General features: G+C 42.3%; 1 protein-coding gene across 5 annotated transcripts in view; it reads left to right on the forward strand.

Annotated features, from left to right (window-relative positions):
• Positions 1 to 21,659, forward strand: part of LOC127420136 (zinc finger protein 385A-like) — a 161,718-nt gene that overhangs the window by 128,697 nt on the left and 11,362 nt on the right. For all 5 annotated transcript variants that reach the window (XM_051662171.1, XM_051662172.1, XM_051662173.1 and 2 more), the window contains 2 exons: positions 4,475 to 4,646; positions 14,144 to 14,473. In XM_051662171.1, the coding sequence (XP_051518131.1) occupies positions 4,475 to 4,646; positions 14,144 to 14,473 (502 nt within the window). The remainder of the gene's footprint in view (positions 1 to 4,474; positions 4,647 to 14,143; positions 14,474 to 21,659) is intronic.

A 21,659-nucleotide genomic window follows, 5' to 3' on the forward strand; every position in this document is an offset into this window, starting at 1 on the left:
CAAATATATCAAATCTCCATTAAATCATGCAAGTTTTGGTCAAAGACCTTTGTCTGGCATTTAAAAAAACTGTTTGATCTGCTGGCATACTTAAATATTTAAAACTTGTCAGTTTGTATTTCTGGTGTGTTACGCAGCCAGTGTCATAGAAGGTAGCAACCAAACATTTATTCTAAAGCAATAAGCAAGGAGAGGCCTTGCTTTCCAGTAATCTTATCATAGATTATTGTTGGTAAAACTCCTTAGCGAAGCAGAATGCTTAAAACTCCCATACCCATGGTAAAATAGTAGCACTATGTTCAATAAACAGTTAAATGTATTCTTAATTATCGGAATAAATGAATCAAGTAAGCAAACTGTTGGCTATTTGCATTTGCCAAGCAATGTAGCAAATTGTATATCACATTAGTGCTATATAGAACATTATTATGTAATGTTTAATCACAGGGTTGCTATTACAGTCATTTTACAATGCCTTTGAATGTGGCTCCTCCAATCAGAATTTAGAATCAAAACTATGATAAAAATAAAAATAATTCATTTTGAAAGTAATTAAAGGTACATCATTAAATGTGTCATACATTAACAGAATAACCTGTGCATGTACAAATCCCATCACCTCAAAGAGGTTACCCATCACAATGAAAAAGTACTTGCTTGTTTTGATTATTGCAAATGACTTCATTGGAAATTGCGGCACTTTCGATTTAATAGCAGTGGATAGTGCCTCACTTTGAAACTTAAAAAGGGACTGAAAAGTATCATAAAAGTAGTTCAAGCCACTCATGCATCATATTCCAAGTCTTATGTAGCATACATTCCCAAAATCTGAGTCATTGTTTAGTTAAAATATTGATGTCCGTTTGCATTCATGAGTGCATGAGAGAAGCTTGTTCATGGCAAAATTGGTTGGCGAAGTTTGTTTGTTTCCATTTTGTTGCCATATGTTGCTTTACATATTGTTCACATTGTGGTTCAATAAAATGTGGACAATCTGGACTCTTCATGATGCTGTGTCCTAATTTGTCCTTGGAAAAATTTTGTGTGCTTACTTTTTTTCCATATTTGTGCTTAGAAGAATTCTACTTGCGCTCTCAAATCTAACTCATCTCTCTTAAAACACTGCCATCTGGGCAAAAATTTTGCTCATTTCCGTATACTATAAATAGCACTGCATTCATATGTGCACTTCATTCTTATTGGCACATCGTGGATTTGGCTTGATACTCCATTTGTATTCATATCTAATGGCTGAGGTATTCTTCACATATAATATATGCACTCTCTTGTAAGTCACTTCATTAGGAAAGCATTCACCACGAATTTCAAAAAATGAATTCTGAATGAGGGTTCAAAGGGTTCAAACATGAAAATTGAGTTTGTATTGCTAACAGTCATCTACTTACTTCATTTTCACAAAGAATTCAAGTTAAGAACTGGTCAAAACTGGTCAGCTACCAAAAGGGATGTTTAAAATTTTTAAAGAATGATTGTGTGTCTATCAGACAGGCTGTCACTCAAAGACTGTCACAAAAATGTACTTGGAATCACCCATATTGACATCTCTCGAACTCATGGTTATAATTACCGCTCTAGACTGTTTTGAGACAGAAGATTGCATATGGTTATGGAATGAACTGTATTTCATTTGTTCTTGGATGTACTTCTATTTTCTGCCTTTTTCCTTCACTGAGTTGCAAGTCTTGTCCTTTTTTATCAGCTTTACATACTTCCACTCATATTTGTTGTCCTGTCATTCCATTTTCTTGGTCTGTGTGACCTTGACTTGACCAGAGAAGTCCCTATCTCCACAACATTCTGAGCATCTGTGCTTTAGCCCTGTATCCATGGAGCTCTGGTGAAGGCTATGAAAGCCGCATGTCTTCTCATTCCTCCATGATCCCAGAGATCTGTGCTCTCTAAGCTCTTCTTTGCCACCTCCTCAGCGTCCCCCACACTGATCTCAGTACTTTAGACAGGCAGCTCCTTCAAAGCCCTGAAGGTGCCGATTACAGACCACCAGCTATATATGGCTCTGTCATCACCCATTACGTACAACCCACAACCTGCCACCAGAGACAGGGAAGGCCAACCTAATGCCATTCCCTCAGTTCAAGTGTTCCCTAACTGCCTCTGTGAGCCAATCTTAGCTGTCTTAGTCTGTTCTGTTCCCTTGAGGATCTGTGGTTTTACAATAGGACTACCTAAAAAAAAATAACAACAACAACACAATATTTTTCAGCCTTTAGATGATTTGGTCTCCAAATGTTTAATCAATGTAAAAAAAAAAAAAAAAAAAAAAGGACACTAAAATATATATAGAATTAAAAACAATCAAGGCATCTTTTCCACACTCGGCCCAAGATAGCTGGGATAGGCTGCATTGTAAAAGCAGGTATAGAAAAATGGATGGATGGATGGATCACCAGACACCAGCAAATAAAATAGCAGAACACAAAAATATTGTGAAAATGTAATATTGCCCTCTTTTCTAATTATATAAGTGTCTAAGCCCAGGATTACACTCTGGCATGGCTCTCTTAGTGTAGCTTCAATGTCTGCAGCAACTGTTGTCAACTCATTCTCAGTTTAACACAGCAGATAATCCAGTCACTTAATAATCATCAAGGTTCTTTTGATGGAATGCATTCTGGGACAAGGGCTGTTTGAGCTCAAGGAAGGCTGGGAGGCCGCATGGCAGCCTGCTTCCCTGTAACGAGGATACAGACTATAGGCGACAGCTCCTGTACGAGCATTTCTGGAAATATCCCATCATGTGTTCCTACTAGAGGTCGAGTCAACCACTTGATGGATGACTGGGCTAGATTTTGCCACATTGGAATTGTTTATGCAGATTAGAGCTTCACAATAGTCAGCTGTTTTGTGTTTTTCTTAGTGTGACTCAACCAAGCCACTGTTTGTGCACTGACCACTGAGGCAGCTAAATGTATCCTTTTGCTCAACAATGGTCTCATTTTCAAATGCATCTCTTCAACTCAATCTTTACAAATAAATAGAAGCAATAATGAGACTATGGAAAAAGTCCTGAAATTCTTTGATGTGCTTAATGGTGTAGTGAATGGAGGAAAATGAAATAATTACAATGTTAATTTTACTGTAAACAACTTTATAATGTCAACTATTTTGTAAAAAAAAAAAAAAAAAAGGATTATTTTGCTTTGTTAGATAAAATATAATGCTAAACGCATATATGCTAAACGCTACACCATGGCTCTGACTAATGTTTAAAATAATGACATGAACTCTTCTTTGTATATCAACCACCTATTATCTGACACATTAGTAAGGCAACAACAGCCATAAACACATCCCCCTGTTTATAAACATTAAACATGGGAACAGAAGATCTCTGCTCTGTTGGTCCTTTCCGTGCAAGTGAATGGTGGCCAGAAATCTGAAGGTCCAAAAAGCAGATAAAAGCAGCATAAAAGTAAACTCCACTTTCACTTTCACATCTGAAAGTCACATATGGTGGCTGTTTAGTTTCACTTTCACATCTGAAAGTGAAAGTGGAGATTTATAGTAAAAAAAAAAAAAAAAAAAAAGGACTTAAATATTGATCTGTTTCTCATCCTAAAGATATGGATTTAACCACTGGAGTCTCATGGATTAATTTTATGCTTTTTGGACCTTCAAATTTCTGGCCAACATTCACTTGAATTGAAAGGACCAACAGAGCTGAGATATTCTTCTAAAAATCTTCATTTGTGTTCTGCAGAAGAAAGAAAGTCATACATATCTGGGATGATTTTTGAGAGAATTTAGATTTTTGGGTGAACTATCCCTTTAAATGTAAGATTCAAATCTGAACTATCATTCATTAACACAACATTAGGTTTACAAGGAGTGTTCCTACCTAATATCTTTGTGAAAGCTTTGAGACAGGTTTCCAAAAGTTATTGACCACTTGGCAAACCACACCATATGTAAAAGTGTAACATTGGGAACAGAACTGTTCAGCTGTTTGTGGTTTATAAACAGGGGGATGTGTTTATGGCTGTTGTTGCCTTACTAATGTGGCAGATAATGTGGCAGATATGTACTTTGTCATAATAAAAATGTCAAAAAATTAAAAAATTAAACAAATAAAAATAAAAATTAATAATAATAAAAAATAAAAAAAGCAGGAAGGGACAAGGATAAGATGGTGCAGGCCACTGAAGCAACATTCCTCCGGATCAGTTCTCCCTTCACATCTAAAGCAGAGTCACACAATCACAGTCACTGGAACCACATGGCATGTGAAGTCAGAGTCTTGAGACAAGTATGTAGGAATACAAAGGTCCAAAGCTTCACAACCTCATTCTGTGACAGCGCTTGTATGCAGGTTAAGTCCCAATGTGATCGGTTTAAGGGATGCTAGACTCCAGTCTCCTTTGGATTTGGAAAGCTGCTGTCAAAGAATGTCAAACAGCATTGTAACACACTTTTTTTCTCCCTGTGCTCTTTTCAGAGTCAGGCAGAAGCCCACTACAAGGGGAACCGCCATGCTAGGAGAGTCAAAGGCATTGAGACCTCCAAGAGCCGCCCACAAGAGAGCGATAAACCTACTCCTGGGCCCGTCTCTTCCCCTTCACCTACAGGACCCCTGCCTGCCATCTTGGACACTGACCCCAGCAAAGCAGGTGAGAGCTTGTCACTTCTAGGTGTTAACCGAACATAAGCTATTTTATACAATTAGAATACAAATCTGGTCCCCCATCTGCACTCACATGGAACTGTTCTGTAAAATAGCAAGCTATATTAAGTTAAAGAATATGAAGCACTCAATCATGTTTCTAGGCAGTACTTTTTTTTTTTACTCAATTCCTCAAAAACTCTCAAAAGATGTGCAATGCTAGAACAATTTCCCTGTAATTCAGGCTATGACTCAAGCCACCAAAACTAGGACACAAAAACACCACAAATTGTCAGTCTTCTCCAAGCGTGTGGTCTGACTGTACTGTAAAAAGCAGCCAATCGAACATTCCCATCACTGAAGGTCTGGGGTCTGTCACAGGGCAATTATAGCCCTGTCCCTAATAGAGAGATACAAAGACAACATCCCTCAGGCCCAGCACAAGATTCAAAATAGCCAGATTTTTTAAGTGTAAAACAGAGCATTCCTTTGTTGTTACTCTGAATGGAGAGGCCAATGTTTTAGACCTTCAGCCAGACTCCCTCAATACATTTCAGAGCCTAATTTTACACGAGTAGTGTGACTTTCACTGTCACCACTACATGGCACTTGTTTTACAGCTTTAATACAAAGGCCTAGCTGATGTGTTTATGGAGCTGTTTACAGTGTTATTAGGGATTAGAAACCCATTTGTCTCTGCATCAGAATAAACTTTGAGATTAGGAAGGCTGGGAGGGAGTTGGTGAGAGAGGTAGATTGTGGTTATAAAAAAGTTCAGAGGTTTGAGGATTAACTAGGAGGGTAGGATGGAAACATCACAGCTGATCTTTCTGTAATGAAAAGTGATTAAACACTGGCAGATCATTATGGTGGAGAAATGAAAGGGGGGCACAGAGTTCATTAAGTGGCAGAGGGTTGGTGACTCTCTTTTATGTCTGTTCCCTGCCACTCATTTACAGTTGACATAGACCTCTTTATGTCTTCTGTCCACCTTCTTTCTCTTTCTCTCCATACCCTTTCCATTTTCCCATCATTGCCCAGAGCTGAATCAAACTTTTATGAGAGGCTTTAAAACAAGTATTTGGATTCCTTTTTTAAACTACATCCATGAATGCCAAAGAAATCCATATTAAAAGCCTCCGAAGGACCGTCGATTTAACGCCTCTTGCAACCTTTTAGCTCTAATTATGTGCAGCTTCTATGCATGTACTATAGCCACCTTTACAATCCTGCAGTTGTACATTGGACATAAAAAACCCCTGAAAAATCCAACTTAGACTACGCTGGATAATGCATGTTAGAGCTGGTCTTCCTGGTGGACCAGCATTGCCATGCCTTTCACTAAAAAAAAAAAAAAAAAAAGTACTCTCATAATTTACTCACCGTCATGTTTCTTTTTCATGCGGAACATAAAAGTAGTTGGATGTCATATTTACTGATTTCAATACAAATGCAGTTGATAGAGACTCACTTTAAAGCCTAAAAAAAATAATAAAAAAATAATATCCTTTAAAATTTAAGTCATTTTTTTGTGAAAATCTTGACTTCTTCCAAAGCTCTCCTTAGTAGATTCATAAGAAGTGAAAGCAAAAACAGTGCTTTATGCTTTTGCTTTTCTCTCAAGATTGCTTTTCTCTCAAGATTTCCACAGTAAAATGGCTTACATTTCAGAATGTTTCTGACCAAAACCTACTGTATGCTTTCAGAAGACTTGGAATATGTCACATGAGTCACACGGATGGCTACTTTTGGGTCCTTTTTAAAGCTTTAAAATGAGTCGCTTTTAACTGTCATTGTATTGAAATAGAAAGACATATGGGTTTGGAACGATGTGAGGATGAGTATATAATGACAGAACTTAGATTTTTGGGTGAAATATTCCTTTAATTGGTAAGGCTGCTCAACAAGCATGATGTTTCTGGTGAAGATGGTTGACCAAATAAGTCTTGCTGGTTAAGCTTTTTAAAAAAGCCCGGTGGGGACACCCATGCTGGAGACAAGCATACAGTATGCTGTTAACCATCTGTGGTGGTCTTTTCAGCAGGGAGGTCAATGTAGACGCCTTGACAGTCGAACTCCTCCAACAATATATAGCATGGCTGTACTTCTATTGCTTTATTCTGTCTGATGTCTTGCTCATCATCTCTGTCACAGAGTAGCGAGAGGACAGTGGAGGACAGTATAGCCGTGTCTCTGACTGAAGGATTTGCCTGAACATAGAAAAGTCCTAAGGTCCAGAAAGAATTCCAGCGGGAGAGTGCCAAAACAAACCGGCCATGATCTAAATGTGAAACTAGATACATTTGAAAGAATGCCATTTTCCATCCAAAGCTCACTCCCGTGACCCCGACCCCTAGCGGGCCGGTCACTCGGTTGCTTGTATATCCCAGCAATTGCTTTGTTTTGATGCCTTCCCATAATATTATTTTCACAACAGAGCCTTCATTGAGCTGCTAACCCCTAGAGTCCTAACAGCTGCAGTTCCATCTGGACATTGGAAGCCCTATAAGTGGAGGAGAAATAAATGTGTCTCTGTGTGTGATTGAACAGTGTAGAGTCAATCTGCACAAGTCCGGAGCTCACAGGCTTTTTCCCCTTAAATGTTCCAGTCTTTTGTTCCCACTGCAGTCTGTGTAAATTTGAATGCATGTGACTAAATGCTGGGTATGCATCAAGGCTCGGCCCTAACCTGTTTGTTTCACTTGCCTACATATCTTGATGTCTGCCCTCTGTGTGTGTGTGTGTGCATGTGTGTGTGTGTGTGTGTGTGTGTGTGTGTGTGTGTGAATTCACAGAAGGAGAATTCCCATGCTTCAGGAGAAATAGTAGGCAGTGTTGTATTTAGGCTGCCATAGATGTAAAATATTTGATTTTTTTTTCATGCATCTCTACAGCCAGCTTCTTGTCAGAGGTAGAAAGACAATACTCAGACCATTGTAGTCACCCTTTAAGTGGTTATTGAGTTTCAGTTGGCTACTGCATGTTCCCTTAACATCTTTTGAACAGTAATGAAATTTCAGCTGACATTCAAAGGATAGTTCACCCAAAAATGAAAATACTCTGATAATTTACTCACCCTTTTGTTGTTCCAAACCATATAACTTTTTTCTTCAGTGGACCACAAAACAGTCCCTTATCAGCTTGGGATAACTGACCCAAAAAGAAAATTCATATAACATCATATAATTACCCTCATGCTGTTCTTAACAATGCTTGGTAGAATGTTAACCTCAGTCACCATTTACTTTCATTGAATGGGAAAAATATGCTCACATTCTTATGTATATAAATACCAAATCTATAGTTTGCTTTCTTAGCTCCTTTTAGTAGTGGTTTGTCTAAATATGGCTTTGCATATTGTTTATTGTCATCTTTTTACAGTTCCTATTGTGGAGACAATTTTACACCCCTGAGGATTTGTTATAAGGTTTGAATGTGGCTAACAAGGCCTGTAATGCCACTAAGACTTGGCTGGAGGCACAGTAAGTTTGGCATTGAACTGTCGTAACACTTTGTTTGCTACACAAAATCCACTCCAGCACAATTGCTCTCTTTAATGAAGGCTGCTGCTAAAATTGAGAGCCATATGTCTCCAGCAAGCCCATATTCCATCATCGCATCCAGCGATATTCTCAAGCACCACATCTGGAGATTGTATAGAGACAGCAGGCAGCACGACACTAATCTTGCGTCTCCATATTTCACAGTAGAAGCTTTGAAGTGCCGTAAAATTAGCCTTGTCTGTTGTTTCTGTCACTACTCCTTGTCTTTTAGCTACAGTGTCAGAATCACCATGCTTACACACAGACTCAATAAAAATGACGACAATCATTTTGTAAACAGGCCTGCTCTGTTGAATGCAAGATGCTTCTGGGAAACAGCGATCAGAGCGAGGCAAATTAATGCACCCCACTCCATAATTAATAAGTCCCAGTGCTAAATCTTGCGTCCTGTTTCAAGATTGATGATGGGCTGCGTAGGAGTGACGTGAATGCCGGCCTCTCTTCTACCTGACCCCTAGAACATCTGATCAACCTGTACGGGTCACAACCAGACCCTTGCAACACTACCTTCTCTGCTATAGCTTTGTGAATGGCTGTGAAACCTGAGCAGCATTAATAGCAGGTTGACTTTACTTTGTCTGGAAATCAAGAGATTGTTCTCACAGGTTCAGCCTAGAATAATCTGGAAATTCAAGATGACCTAAACTGGTCTTTTCAGCATCGTCTGTATGTCAAGTTTGTAACTAAGCTAATTTGTAGTTCTGCTAAAATCACATTCCATGCCCACTTTTGGTTTGTAGTGCTTGCTTTCTTAAAGCAATGTTAGAACATAATATTTAGGGTTGCACTATTGAACTTATTTTAAAATATTTATATCATTACTTGCTAATGTTTACAGTGTCTAACTCCTTCAGCAGTTGAAGGAAGGCCTGTGTGATTAAGCATTAAATATGAGTCCTCCAAGAGTGCACTTTTAAATATGCAGAGCCCAGAATAAATGGAGGGCAGACAGGCACACACTGCAGTGAACATGAAGGGCATGTCAGTGATGGTGGTGGATGGCGACCATCCAGAGGATGGAGGATTCTGAAATCCCCCATTACACACTCTCCACCCCCTGAAACAATGATCTGCTAACACAAGCCACATGCACACAGACAGACTTACATTTTTCATTGCACACTCATAGTGTGTGTGTGTGTGTTTGTGTGTGTGTGTGTGTGTGTGTGTGTGTGTGTGTGTGTGTGTGTGTGTGTGTGTGTGTGTGTGTGTGTGTGTGTGTGTTGTGTGTGTGTGTGTGTGTTAGAGGGTGGGGGTCTAAAGGGGAATGGTTGTGTAGTGGAAAAGGAGTACTGGGAATATTAGCTCAGAGTTGAAATTTCAGGCCATTAAGAACCACACCTGCGCTGAGTACAATACTCCGGTTTGTCCATTCTAAAGCAGTAATAGCCATTAGTTTGTGGTGTTTTTAGAAGGGTCATGGGCTTTGCTGTTATGTCCTGTAACTTCCAAAAGAGCAATATGTCATCACCCTGTGCTTTGATCCAGATGATCTTTATGAGCCTCTGAAAGCTGCTTGGACCTAAAAGAAATTAAGCACAGACTTTCATCTGCTCTACAAACATGGAGAGAGACAGAGAGCAAGAGAACAAATAGATGGTGCATCTCAATCAGCACTCTAGTTCAATTGTCAGTGCACTGTCCAGGGAATTGGCATTTCAATGTCGTCATGTCTTAAAGGAATAGTTCAACCTAAAATGAAACTTTTGTCATCATTTAATCACCCTTATGGTGTTCCAAAGAGAGAAATCTGCCTGGAAACTTCAAATATAGAAAGAAGGCTCTGATTGGCTCTTACCAGCTCTATCCACCTGCCATTCAGGATTTGCCATCATAGCAGAGGCTGTTGGACTAAAAGTGCCATTGTGAATAAAATCCTAACAGTAGGTTTTTTTTTTTTTTTTTATGGAGAAGGATACAACTGTATTGGAGTGACAAAACTTTATCTAAGACCTTGTTGTCAAGTGTGTGTAAAATGACAAAAACATACAAGATCCTTGCAAGGAAATTGATCAGTGAAATCACTGTTACTTTGCTCCCAGAGGGACACTTTTTTATAGTCCTTGTGAAACCATAATCTGGGGGATGGATTTTGCCCTTGTGCCTTTAGCTATTTCCTATGGTGTGGTAAGATATCCCAGTGTTTACTGACAGACGTAACTGTGTAATGAATCCCAACCAAATTTAGGAGGTCTTTAGTGTGCCCCACTTCATAAAGGGTTGCGCCAAGAGCTTCTGCAAAAGAATGAATTGCGCCCGCTGATTACATGGTTAAAATTACCCATGCCCATGCATACTTCCAGTCAAGAGTTTGGACACACAATCATTATCCTTTATGATAAATGCTTTCCACATTTTAGAATAATATTAGTAACATACTGTATATTACTTAAAATAATAACAATATTATAGTATTAATAATATAATAGTTCCCATATATGCTGGGCTCTTGTTGTCTGCTTTTCCTTCACTCTTCAGCCATTTAAGTAAAATTCTTTTTAAATGAAATTTTTAAGCCTTTAAATTAAAAAAGTTTTTAAGATCACAAGAAACATAAATTCAGTCAAATGTCTCCAAGCCTTTGGCTGGTAGTGTATTTCATATTTTTTGTTTTATCTCAGGCAATTATTTTGGTTTCTCTACTTTCTCTTTCTTTAGGTTCCATCCAACATAATCTCATAAATTACTAATAATTCATACTAGATGTTGAAATCGTAAGATATCGTACAAGCCAAGTCACCAAGTCATACAATATTTGACAATTTCACCATCTCGTACGTATTATTATAAATGTACAATATGAATTTAATTCCCAGAGAGCAGGGATTCTTAAACTTTCTCGGCCCAGGACCCAAATTTGAATTTTTGTGTTTACTTGGGACCCACATTTACAAAACCGTGCAATATGATTTTTGCTATATCCTTTAATTTATTCACTTATTTATGTCTAAAATAATTGTGATATAGACAGACTATTAAAGAAATCTTTATTATTCTTTCAAACTATAAAACAAAACCATTTTAACTAATAAAAAATATTTGAACATGCACACTCTCAAATTGTATAAATAAAGAAAAAATATATTTTTATATGTTGTAACCCCTTCAAAAATTTACCATAGAAACCATAAAATACCATAGTTACTACACTTATGGTTAATAAAATAAAATAACAGTGTTTAAAAAGATAAAACTGGTGGTTACCTTTTATTCAGGAAAAAGTAGAAAGATTCTGAATGCTTTAATAGTAGGACTGTTAACAATAATTGCAGCAACTTTAGTATTTTGGCAGATCTATGTTTACCATGGTAACTGGTTCATTCATTTGTGAATAAAAGTTTCAACAGAAAAAAAAAAAGAAAAAAAAAATCTATATATTAGTCAAGCTGACCACTATTCATTGTATTGATGTCTTTCTATTTATTTAGGATTGGACAGTGAAACATTAAGTGCATGACATACAACAGTAGGCTATAGAGCGCTTTATTGTAAGCAACACTTTGATAGACAGTACTCACGTATTTCTGATTATGTTCAATGTTACATCAATACTTAACTATTGTCCTAACTTGAAAAACTACTTTTCATCTTGTTCTGACAGAATTTTCGCAGTTTTCTCTTAAGCTGCGGGTGGCGCTTGAGGATGTCGTCTTATTATGAGCAAATTATTACTTCGCACTTGCCCATAAAATGACAAACAAATTAATCGTGGAATTTGTCACCTTTATGTTTGGCTAGTGTACACATTAAACGTGGGGGGTTAGGCAAGGGGAACTTTCGGCCCTCCGATCTCGCCTGGACCCTCTGAGCCCTGGACTTCGCTTTGGCCTGTTGGTCCCTCGACATTGCCTCAGCTCGGCGTTCCCTCGGCTCCACTACGGTCCTTCAGCCTGTCGGCTGTGCCGGGGTCCCTCGTCCCTCTGGCTCCTCCTTGGTCTGTCGGTCACCTGGCTCCGCTTTGTCTCTACGATCCCTCAGCTCCGCCTTGCTCCTTCGAGCCTCTAGCACCACCTTGGTCCTCCCTGCCATCGGCTCCACCCTGGCCCTTCGTGTCTTCGGCTACTCTCCGCGCACCACGTTCCAAGGCTCCGCCCGTCGAGCCTCTCATGGCTCCACCTTCCATGGCTCCGTCCCTCGAGCCTCTCATGGCTTCACCTCCCACGGACATTGCCCTGGTCCCATGCCCCTCGCCCTTTCTCGCCACGCCACGCCTCACGCCTCAAGACACCCCCCCCCCCCGCTCCCTACAGAACTTTGAATTATGTCATGTATTACGTGTTTTGTTTATGTGTTGGGGTGTCAGGAGCCACCCCTTAGTGGGGGGGATATGTCAGGTGTATTCTGTTGATTCATGTCTTTTATTTTGAAATTCTAGTTCCTGTTTCATGTCATGTGTTCCTGTTTCCCTAGTCATGTGATTTCTGTTTTCCTTCCATGTTCATGTGTCATGTTTTCATTGGTTTATTGTTTAATTATCTTGTTATCAGTTCTGTTTGTTCATTGGTTTATGTTCTCCCATGTCTTGTATTTAAGCCCTCATGTTTGCATTGTCTATTTGTGGAGTATTGAATGTTATCGGATGTGTTGGTCAAGCCATGGTCAAGCCATGGTCAAGCCATGGTCAAGCCATGTCAAGTCTAGTTTAATCCATGTTCATGTTTTGTTTTGTAGTCAGGGTTATTGGTGTTCACGTTTGAAAATAAACTGCACTTGTGTTCTTCATCTTCACGTCTTCGTCATTGCCATCATTGTCAGCAGCCAGCACACGTTACAGTCATACATCTTTGTATGATTCAACTCGTACATTTTCTTACGATTTCACCATCTCGTACTATTATTACGACTCATGAGACCAGGTTGTTTCATCTTATCAGATAGACATGTTACGACCACTTCGTTGATTAATGGTCCCTTTGGTAAAAAGTTTAACATTTTGAGTCCTGAACTCTCAACTTTGTCTGGTTACATATTCCTGAACATCTCTCTTATTTTACTTGAGAAATGATAAGCAACCCTTAAAGGAATATTCCATGTTCAACACAAGTTAATCTCAATCGACAGCATTTGTGGCATATGTTGATTACCACAAAAATGATTTTGACTGGTCCCTCTTTTTCTAAAAATAAAAAGCAAAAATCGAGGTTACATTGAGGTACTTACATTGGAAGTAAATGGGGCCAATTTTTAAAAGGTTTAAAAACAGAAATGTGAAGCTTTTAATTTTATAAAAGTCCTCATGTTAAAACTTGTGTATTATTTGGGCTGTAAAGTTGTTTAAATTTTGACAGTCATTTTAGGGTTTTCTGTGTTACGTCGTCATGACAACAAAATTGTAAAATTAGATTTAAATTTACACAGAAAAGGTTAGCAAGCGATGTTATCATTAAAATCAAGTTAACACGCATATTGTTTACGTCTTGTGGCTATACATTGGAAACAGTGAGTATTTTAGCATTAACAGATTGGCCCCATTGACCTCCATTGTAAGTGCCTCACTGGAACCCAGATTTTTGCTTTTTTTTTTTTTTTTTTTAAAGAAAAGGAGGGATGAGTCTAAAATAATTTTTTGTGATAATCAACATTATGCCACAAATGCTGTTGACTGAGCTTAACTTAAATTGTACTTGGAATATTCCATTAACAACATGGAGAGGCTCATAAAAATACAAACATATGTAAATAATTATATTTTATGAAGTAAACTTTTTTAAGACTCGTTTTTAATGTGGTCCATAAAAACTAGGTTTGCGCACTGCAAGACCAGAGGTTTGTGGTATGCTTGGTTTAAGATTTACGGGAAACAACACTTTTATGTGCCGTGAACTGAATGCACTTGAATTTCAGCTGCTTTTGTTATTTACATAGATTAAAAATGTAAAAACTATTAACTTCCATAAATACTCAATTTGAATGTAATTTTGTTGTTTGCTTTGTTTTATAGATGAGACACAGCCCACACTACAGTTAAATGGATCCACGGTGGGCCTGGGGCCCGTAGCTGTTTCTGCTCCCTCAACCCCAGATTCTCCTGGCCCTTCTGCCTGTCCCCTTCTGCCAACCCCTACTACCCCTCAACCGCCCCCAGCCTCCTCTTCCTCCCCCTGCTGTGGCTCCGCAAACCCAGAGCAGGCAGGCACTGGGGTCCCTGGAGCACCATCAGCCACCACCAGCAACCCTGAGACTGAAGAGGACAAAGCCAAAAAGCTGCTTTACTGCTCACTGTGCAAAGTGGCCGTCAATTCGCTCTCCCAGTTGGAGGCCCACAATAAAGGTGAAGATTAATTTAGTGGCAGCTCATCTAAATTCAATAACTTACTGTGCTGACTTATTACACAAAACATCCGTCAACGGAATAAAGTGTCTCCACTGGACAGTTAGAGGTGGATAGCTCAAACATAATTTCAAAAGCTCCCTGTATATTTGTCCTATTAGAGAGGTCTTACTGGTCTGACTTTTTTCTGCTATAGTTTAAAGCTGAAGTGTGTCATTGTCTGCACCACTAGCGTCACCAAACGGAATTGCAAAAATAATGACTAGTTTCTAAACAGTCCATTTGTTGGAAAAACAGAGAATCTCGCACCAAACTCGTGCCATTGTTTGAGTCAGTGTAGCTGTTTTGGGCTTTTGTAAGCACCTCAGAGCCACAATGTTTAAATTTATCTGGAAAATCAATGGGTTTCTTGTAGTTTTCTCTGCATATGTTTTATTTATTTTTTATCCTTTTTCTCCCAATTTGGAATGCCCAATTCCCACTGCTTATTAGGTCCTCATGTTGGTGCGGTTACTCACCTCAGTCCGGGTGGTGGAGGACAAGTCTCAGTTGCCTCTGCTTCTGAGACAGTCAGTCTGTGCATCTTATCACATGGCTCGCTCTGCATGACACCACGGAGACTCACAGCATGTGGAGCCTCATGCTACTCTCCACGATCCACGCACAACTTACCACGCACCCAATTGAGAGCGAGAACCATTAATCGCGACCACGAGGAGGTTACCCCATGTGACTCTACCCTCCCTAGCAACTGGGCCAATTTGGTTGCTTAGGAGACCTGGCTGGAGTCACTCAGCACATCCTGGATTAGAACTCGTGACTCCAGGTGTGGTAGTCAGCATCAATACTCACTGAGCTACCCAGGCCCCCTGTTGTCTCTGCATATTAAGCTGGGATAGAAGACATTATTTTCACATTGAACAAAATTACACACTTCACCTTTAAAAGTCATTTTGAGTTGGGACTCCACAATTTCAAATGCAGCACAGGTGTCTAACTGCAACAAACCCAGCACTTTCCATAACAGTATTCCAAAAGATAGAGCAGATGCAAGGTGTCATATAGTGTTTCTCCGCTGTGTTAATATTACTACATGTCTTTCTTACGAATCTCATTACTGGCGAAAATTACCTCTGAAGACATAATTATTTTAAGAAATTGCCTCGCTAAAAAAATGCATGATTTATCTTGTTCTGCAAGCTACAGAAATATGCTTTGCGTAGCTCAAGGCAACTCACAAGAGAACACTAGGAATTATGTCCATCGCTGAACAACCCCTTTAAACTTCTGAAATCAGTTACATCTTACGTCTTTAGCTTTTACTCTCTCACAATTTATATACAACTTTATAACACTGCTTGGCTTCTTGGTTTGCCCCAAAGGTGTGCATAAAAATGAATGAGGGAGATGATTTTTGAATTGCAGAGTGGCTTGTAGTGTTTTGAGTAGTGTTTGATTTCTTCTGGTTCTAATGCCTGAGCAGAGATGTATGCCAGTCTGCTGTATTATTCAGTTTGTGTCAACACAAACAACCCTGTTTGATAAGACGAAGGTGCATGTTGAGGACAGTTTTCTCTGATGCAAGGCACCGAATGGCATACAACTCTATCTGGCTATTTATTATTGATCTCCTCTTTTATTTATCAGAAAAATCAGCAGTCACTCTTTTCCTAGAAGACATAAGGGAGAATTTGCAAAGAATGAATTGCACCCGCTGATCGCATGTATTATTTATTATAATGCTCCACCAGTTATAAAGCTTTCTCCATTATTTTATCATTATTTTATAATTCACTGCTGCTATGATCAGTAGAAAATGTATACAAACATATATTTAAAAAACAAAAATATTTAATGCCTGCTTTTTTTGAGCGGTGAAATTGTGAAGTTAATTGTGACAGACCAATAGCGCTGAGATATGTAAATCAGGTGCAATCTATAATAAGCCTATTTTACATATAAAGGAGACATGTTTATTCTGAAAATAATACAAATAACGTTTAAATACTTAAAATGCAGCACTATAGAGCTGTTGAACCTGGAAGGCTAATTCACCATGGGTTCCCTAAGGAATTTCCTATGGATCTTTATAATGGCAGTTTTGGATTGATGAGTAAAACAAGGTCTGTGGTAAACATTACTTGAAGATATGTGGACGTTACATAACTTACACACTTTCATAACCTCCAACGTGAATTTTGAAGCTGCTGTGTGTGTGTGTGTTTTTTTTTTTTTTAAGGTTTTTGGACTACAACCTGAACAGCTCTATTTCAGCGCATTTGGTTAAACTGCCTTACTGGTGGTTAGTGAATAAGACGAAGGTTTCTATGCTGAAGTATAAAAACTGCACACACTAAAGTAGCACAACTGTTTAGTGAATAAGCCCGGTAAGGCCTATGTTTATAGCACCTGATTAGAAATGTCTAATTTTGAGCTTGTTCATTAAATATCTGAACATAAGCCAGTTTTTCCACAGGCTAACTGAAATTAATGCCTTAAGATAAAGTATTTGACAACAGTTTATCTTCTCTGAAAATTTAAAGAATAAGCATTCAAAGTTAGGAGCAACATGCAAGTCATTCTTCTTGGAGCACAACTATGTGACACTGCAATGAGTGATAACTGAATATTTCTGGGAAGGGAAGGGTGAATTAATAATCATGACCTATGTTTAGGAGAACAATCTGGAATCAATACAGTACCATAATACAACTCTAAACCAAGGTCAAAAGAGTATAATCATATGTTATGCAGACAAGCACAGATATAGCTTGGCAGTGGAAGGAGAATTTTGGGTTGAGAAGCTAAAAACATCATGGTTACTTTCGTAACCTCCATTCCCTGATGGAGGGAACGAGACGTTGTGTTGATGTAGTGACACTAGGGGTCACTCTTGGGAGCCCCAATCACCTCTGCTTTTTTTAAAAAAGGCGAGTGGAATTTGCATGCTACTCCCCTGGACATATGGGTATAAAAGTAGCTGGTATGCAACCACTCATTCAGGTTTTGTGCTGAGGAGCCGAGACCAGGTCCCGGCCATTTCAGCGGGTAGTTCAGCATTTTGGCAAGAGGGACACAATGTCTCATTCCCTCCATCAGGGAACGGAGGTTACAAAAGTAACCATGACGTTCCTTATCTGTCACTCACTCGACTTTGTGTCGATGTAGTGACACTAGGGGTCCATATACAAAATGGCACAACTAACTGAATGGTGTTATGTGAAGTGGTGGTGTGTGACGGGCAGACTGATGTGTGCCTTGTAGCCAGCTCACCAGGCCATCACGTAACCTCGCCCAATGCTCTTTATGAGCGTCGAACAGTCCTTCAGGAACAAGTCGACTGCCCAACGAATAGGTGGACAGGCTAGCCCAGCCGAGGCCTCTTTTCCTTCTCTTTTCTCCCCAAAAAGAGTGGAATTTGTTAACTGACTGGAAGCCCTAAATGTCTATGTCAGGGGGGGGGTGTCACTCCCAAGGGAAGACACTGTGGAGACCACATCCCACCCAAAAAAGGGGGGGGGGGGGTACTTCAAGTGGAAATACATCACATGGTCTTACCGAGACTTGTCGGAAGTATGTCATGTGGAGAGTCGCACGGTAGGTCCTACCCAAGGGGGGAGGAGTTTCTACAAGCATGGCGACCGGAGCAGAGGGCCCTCTGCTCAAGGAAGATGTAGTTTACCAAGAGGGAAACGATTTTACGGAAGATATAACACATGGGTTTACCTATGGGGAACCACTGCATGCGGAGCACCTACCTCAGTACAGGGCCTTACCAGTGCACTTACTGAGCCGGCAGCGGGTTTCTCCACAAACTCGACTGCCACAGGGCTAAGGAGGAAGTCATCCAGGGATCACAGTCTGTGAACACTACTGGGAGTCAAAAGCGCACGTCTTCCCCTCAAGGGAGGGGAAAGGCGCTATGCGCAAGCGGTACACATGGCCAGCTGTCCCGGAACTTACCTGCTTGTGCCTGCCACTACACGGGATGAAACCAATTCAACCCGGAGATTGTAGAACCTCGCAAAGGTGTTGGGTGTTGCCCAGCCCGCTGCACTGCAGATGTCTGCCAAAGAGGTGCCACTGGCCAGGGCCCAGGAGGCTGTCACACTCCTGGTAGAGTGGGCTCGTAACCCTGCAGGGGGTGGCACATCCTGAGCTTGATATGCCATAGCGATGGCATCAATGACCCAGTGGGCGATCCTCTGTTTGGAGACAGCGCTTCCTTTCCGCTGTCCACCAAAGCAGACAAAGAGCTGCTCAGATCTTCTAAAGCTCTGCGTGCGATCCAAATAGATATGTAAAGCCCGCACCGGACACAGCAATGCCATGGCTGGGTCTGCCTCCTCCTGGGGCAGCGCTTGCAGGTTCACCACCTGATCCCTAAAAGGGGTCGTGGGAACCTTGGGTACATAGCCCAGTCGGGGTCTCAGGATCACGTGAGAGTAAACCGGACCGAACTCCAATCGCGAGGAGCGTGAGATCCGAGAACCATGTCTGGGTGGGCCAGTAGGGTGCTACTAGGATCACCTGCTCCCCGGCCTCCCTGACCTTGCACAGGGTCTGTGCAAGTAGGCTCACTGGGGGAAATGCATATTTGTGTAGTCCAGGGGGCCAGCTGTGTGCCAGTGCATCTATACCGAGGGGTGCCTCGGTCAGGGTGTATCAGAGCGGGCAGTGGGAGGATTCCCAGGAAGCAGACAGGTCTACCTGTGCTCGACCGAATCGACTCCAAATCAGCTGGACCACCTGAGGGTGGAGTCTCCACTCTCCCCTGAGGGTAAGCTCATGTGACAGCACGTCTGCTGCGATGTTGAAGTCGCCCGGGATGTGAGTGACTCGTAGCGACTTGAGGCGCTGCTGTCTCCAGAGGAGGAGACGGTGGGTGAGTTGTGATATGCAATGGGAGCGTAGACCACCTTGGCGGTTGATGTAAGCCACCGTCACTGTGTTGTCCATCCAGAACAACACGTGCTTGCCCTGGATCAATGGCCGAAACCTCCGCAAGGCGAGCAGTACTGCCAACAACTATAGGCAGTTGATGTGCCAACGCAGCCGCAGGCCAGTCCAAGAGCCGGCGGCTGTGTGCACATTGCATACGGCACCCCAGCCCTTCTTGGAGGCGTCTGTTGTAACCACGACATACATGGAGACCTGCTCAAGGGGAACCACTGCCCATAGAAATGCAAGGTCAGTCCACAGGCTGAAGAGGCGGCAACACATCGGTGAGATGGCCACGCGATGTGTCCCACGGTGCCATGCCCATCTTGGGACTCGAGTCTGAAGCCAGTGCTGAAGCAGTCTCATATGCATCAACCCAAGCGGTGTGGCCGCCGCTGAGGATGCCATATGCCCCAGGAGCCTCTAAAAAATTTTCAGTGGAACCGCTGTTCTCCATCTGAATGCCTTCAGACAGTTCAGCGCCGACTGTGCATGCTCGTTCGTGAGGCGCACTGTCATCGAGACTAAGTCCAACTCCAGACTGAGAAAAGAGATGCTCTGAACCGGGGAGAGCTTGCTCTTTTCCCAGTTGACCCGAAGCCCCAGTGTGCACACAGCAACTCTCGAGAGTGAGCTAGGATAAGCCAGTCATCGAGATTGAGTTGAGGATGCAGACGCCAACTTCCCTTAGCGGGGCAAGGGCACCCTCGGCAACCTCATAAAGACACGAGGGGACAAGGACAGGCCGAAGAGGAGGACCTTGTACTGGTATGCCTGGCCTACGAAGGCAAACTGCAGGAAGGGTCTGTGTCGAGATAAGACTGAGACGTGAAAGGACACATCCTTCAGGTCTACCGCCACGAACCAATCTAGATGTCGGACGCTCGCTAGAATGTGTTTTTGCATCAGCATCTTGAACGGGAGTCTGTGCAAAGCCCAGTTCAGTACTCGCAGGTCCAGGATTGGTCGCAACCCACCGCTTTTCTTCGGTACGATGAAGTAAGGGCTGTAGGACCCTTTCTTCATCTCGGCTGGAGGGACAGGCTCTATCGCGCCCTTGCGCAGAAGGGTAGCAATCTCCGCATGCAAGGTAGCGGCATTCTCGCCCTTCACTGAGGTGAAGCGGATGCCGCTGAACCTGGACGGGTGCCTGGCAAACTGAATCGCATAGCCGAGTCGGACAGTTCTGGTCAGCCATCGTGACGGGTTGGAAAGCGCGAGCCATGCGCCCAAACTCCGGGCAAGGGGGACCAAGGGAATGATCATGACGGACGTACCGGCAGGTCGGGCCTTGTGGCGGGGCAGAGCTCGACGTGCTACGTCGAGGGGACTCGAGTCCCATGGCCGTGCTGAGTCCAGGGAAATCGAAGCACTAAGCTGGCTCCTGCCGCCCAACATAAGATTGTTCGAGGAGGGGGGAGGAGGAATCTTGTCCCCGTAGTCCACTGGAACCAATCCCGTGTGGGCGTGTTTGTGCCACAGCTGGGCGCACAGGGGTGGGGGGTCTGCCGCTGGAGCACCATACCTGCAAAAATGGGATGGTGGACAGTGGTCGTGACGACGGCCGTGCGCACCGGATATGTGACCCAGGAGACAAGGGAACCATTCTTTTGTCAGGCTTTTGGGTGCCGCAGCCTCCTGGGCATGCGGCGACAAAAGATTCTCCTCCCGGCCCTCCACCGGGGGATGGAGTGGTCTGTCGACCAGCCCCAGAGAAGTGGATCTCCTCGCCCTATGTCGCCCGTCTCAGGGGCACTTTGAATCCTTCCTCGGGTTCTTAGCGGCCGGCCGCGAGACAGGTGGCATCTGCTTCCTGCGGAGGCGGTGTTGTTGTTGCAGGAGGACGCCCTTGGTGACGAGCAGACAGGGTGCAGTGTCTTAAGCCATGCCGGGGCAGGATATGTTTTAAAACCTCCATCTGCTTCTTCACCGCCGAGAACTGCTGGGCAAAGTCCTCGACGGCGTCGCCAAACAGGCCAACCTGGGAAATGGGGGTGTCAAGTAACCGTGCCTTGTCCGCTTCTCCCATCTCGACCAAGTTGAGCCAAAGGTGGCGCTCCTGGACCACCAGGGTGGAGATCGCCTGGCGACAGACCGCGCCGTGACCTTCGTCGCCCGGAGAGCGAGGTCGGTCACTGAGCGCAGTTCTTTTAGAGCCTTGGCTTGGTGTACTTGCTGGGGAGCCATGGCGTGCAGGGCGGAGGCGGCTTGTCCAGCGGCACCGTAGGCTCTAGCCGTCAGGGAT

This window comes from Myxocyprinus asiaticus, chromosome 29, assembly GCF_019703515.2.
Source record: "Myxocyprinus asiaticus isolate MX2 ecotype Aquarium Trade chromosome 29, UBuf_Myxa_2, whole genome shotgun sequence".
Classification (NCBI taxonomy): Eukaryota; Metazoa; Chordata; class Actinopteri; order Cypriniformes; family Catostomidae; genus Myxocyprinus; species Myxocyprinus asiaticus.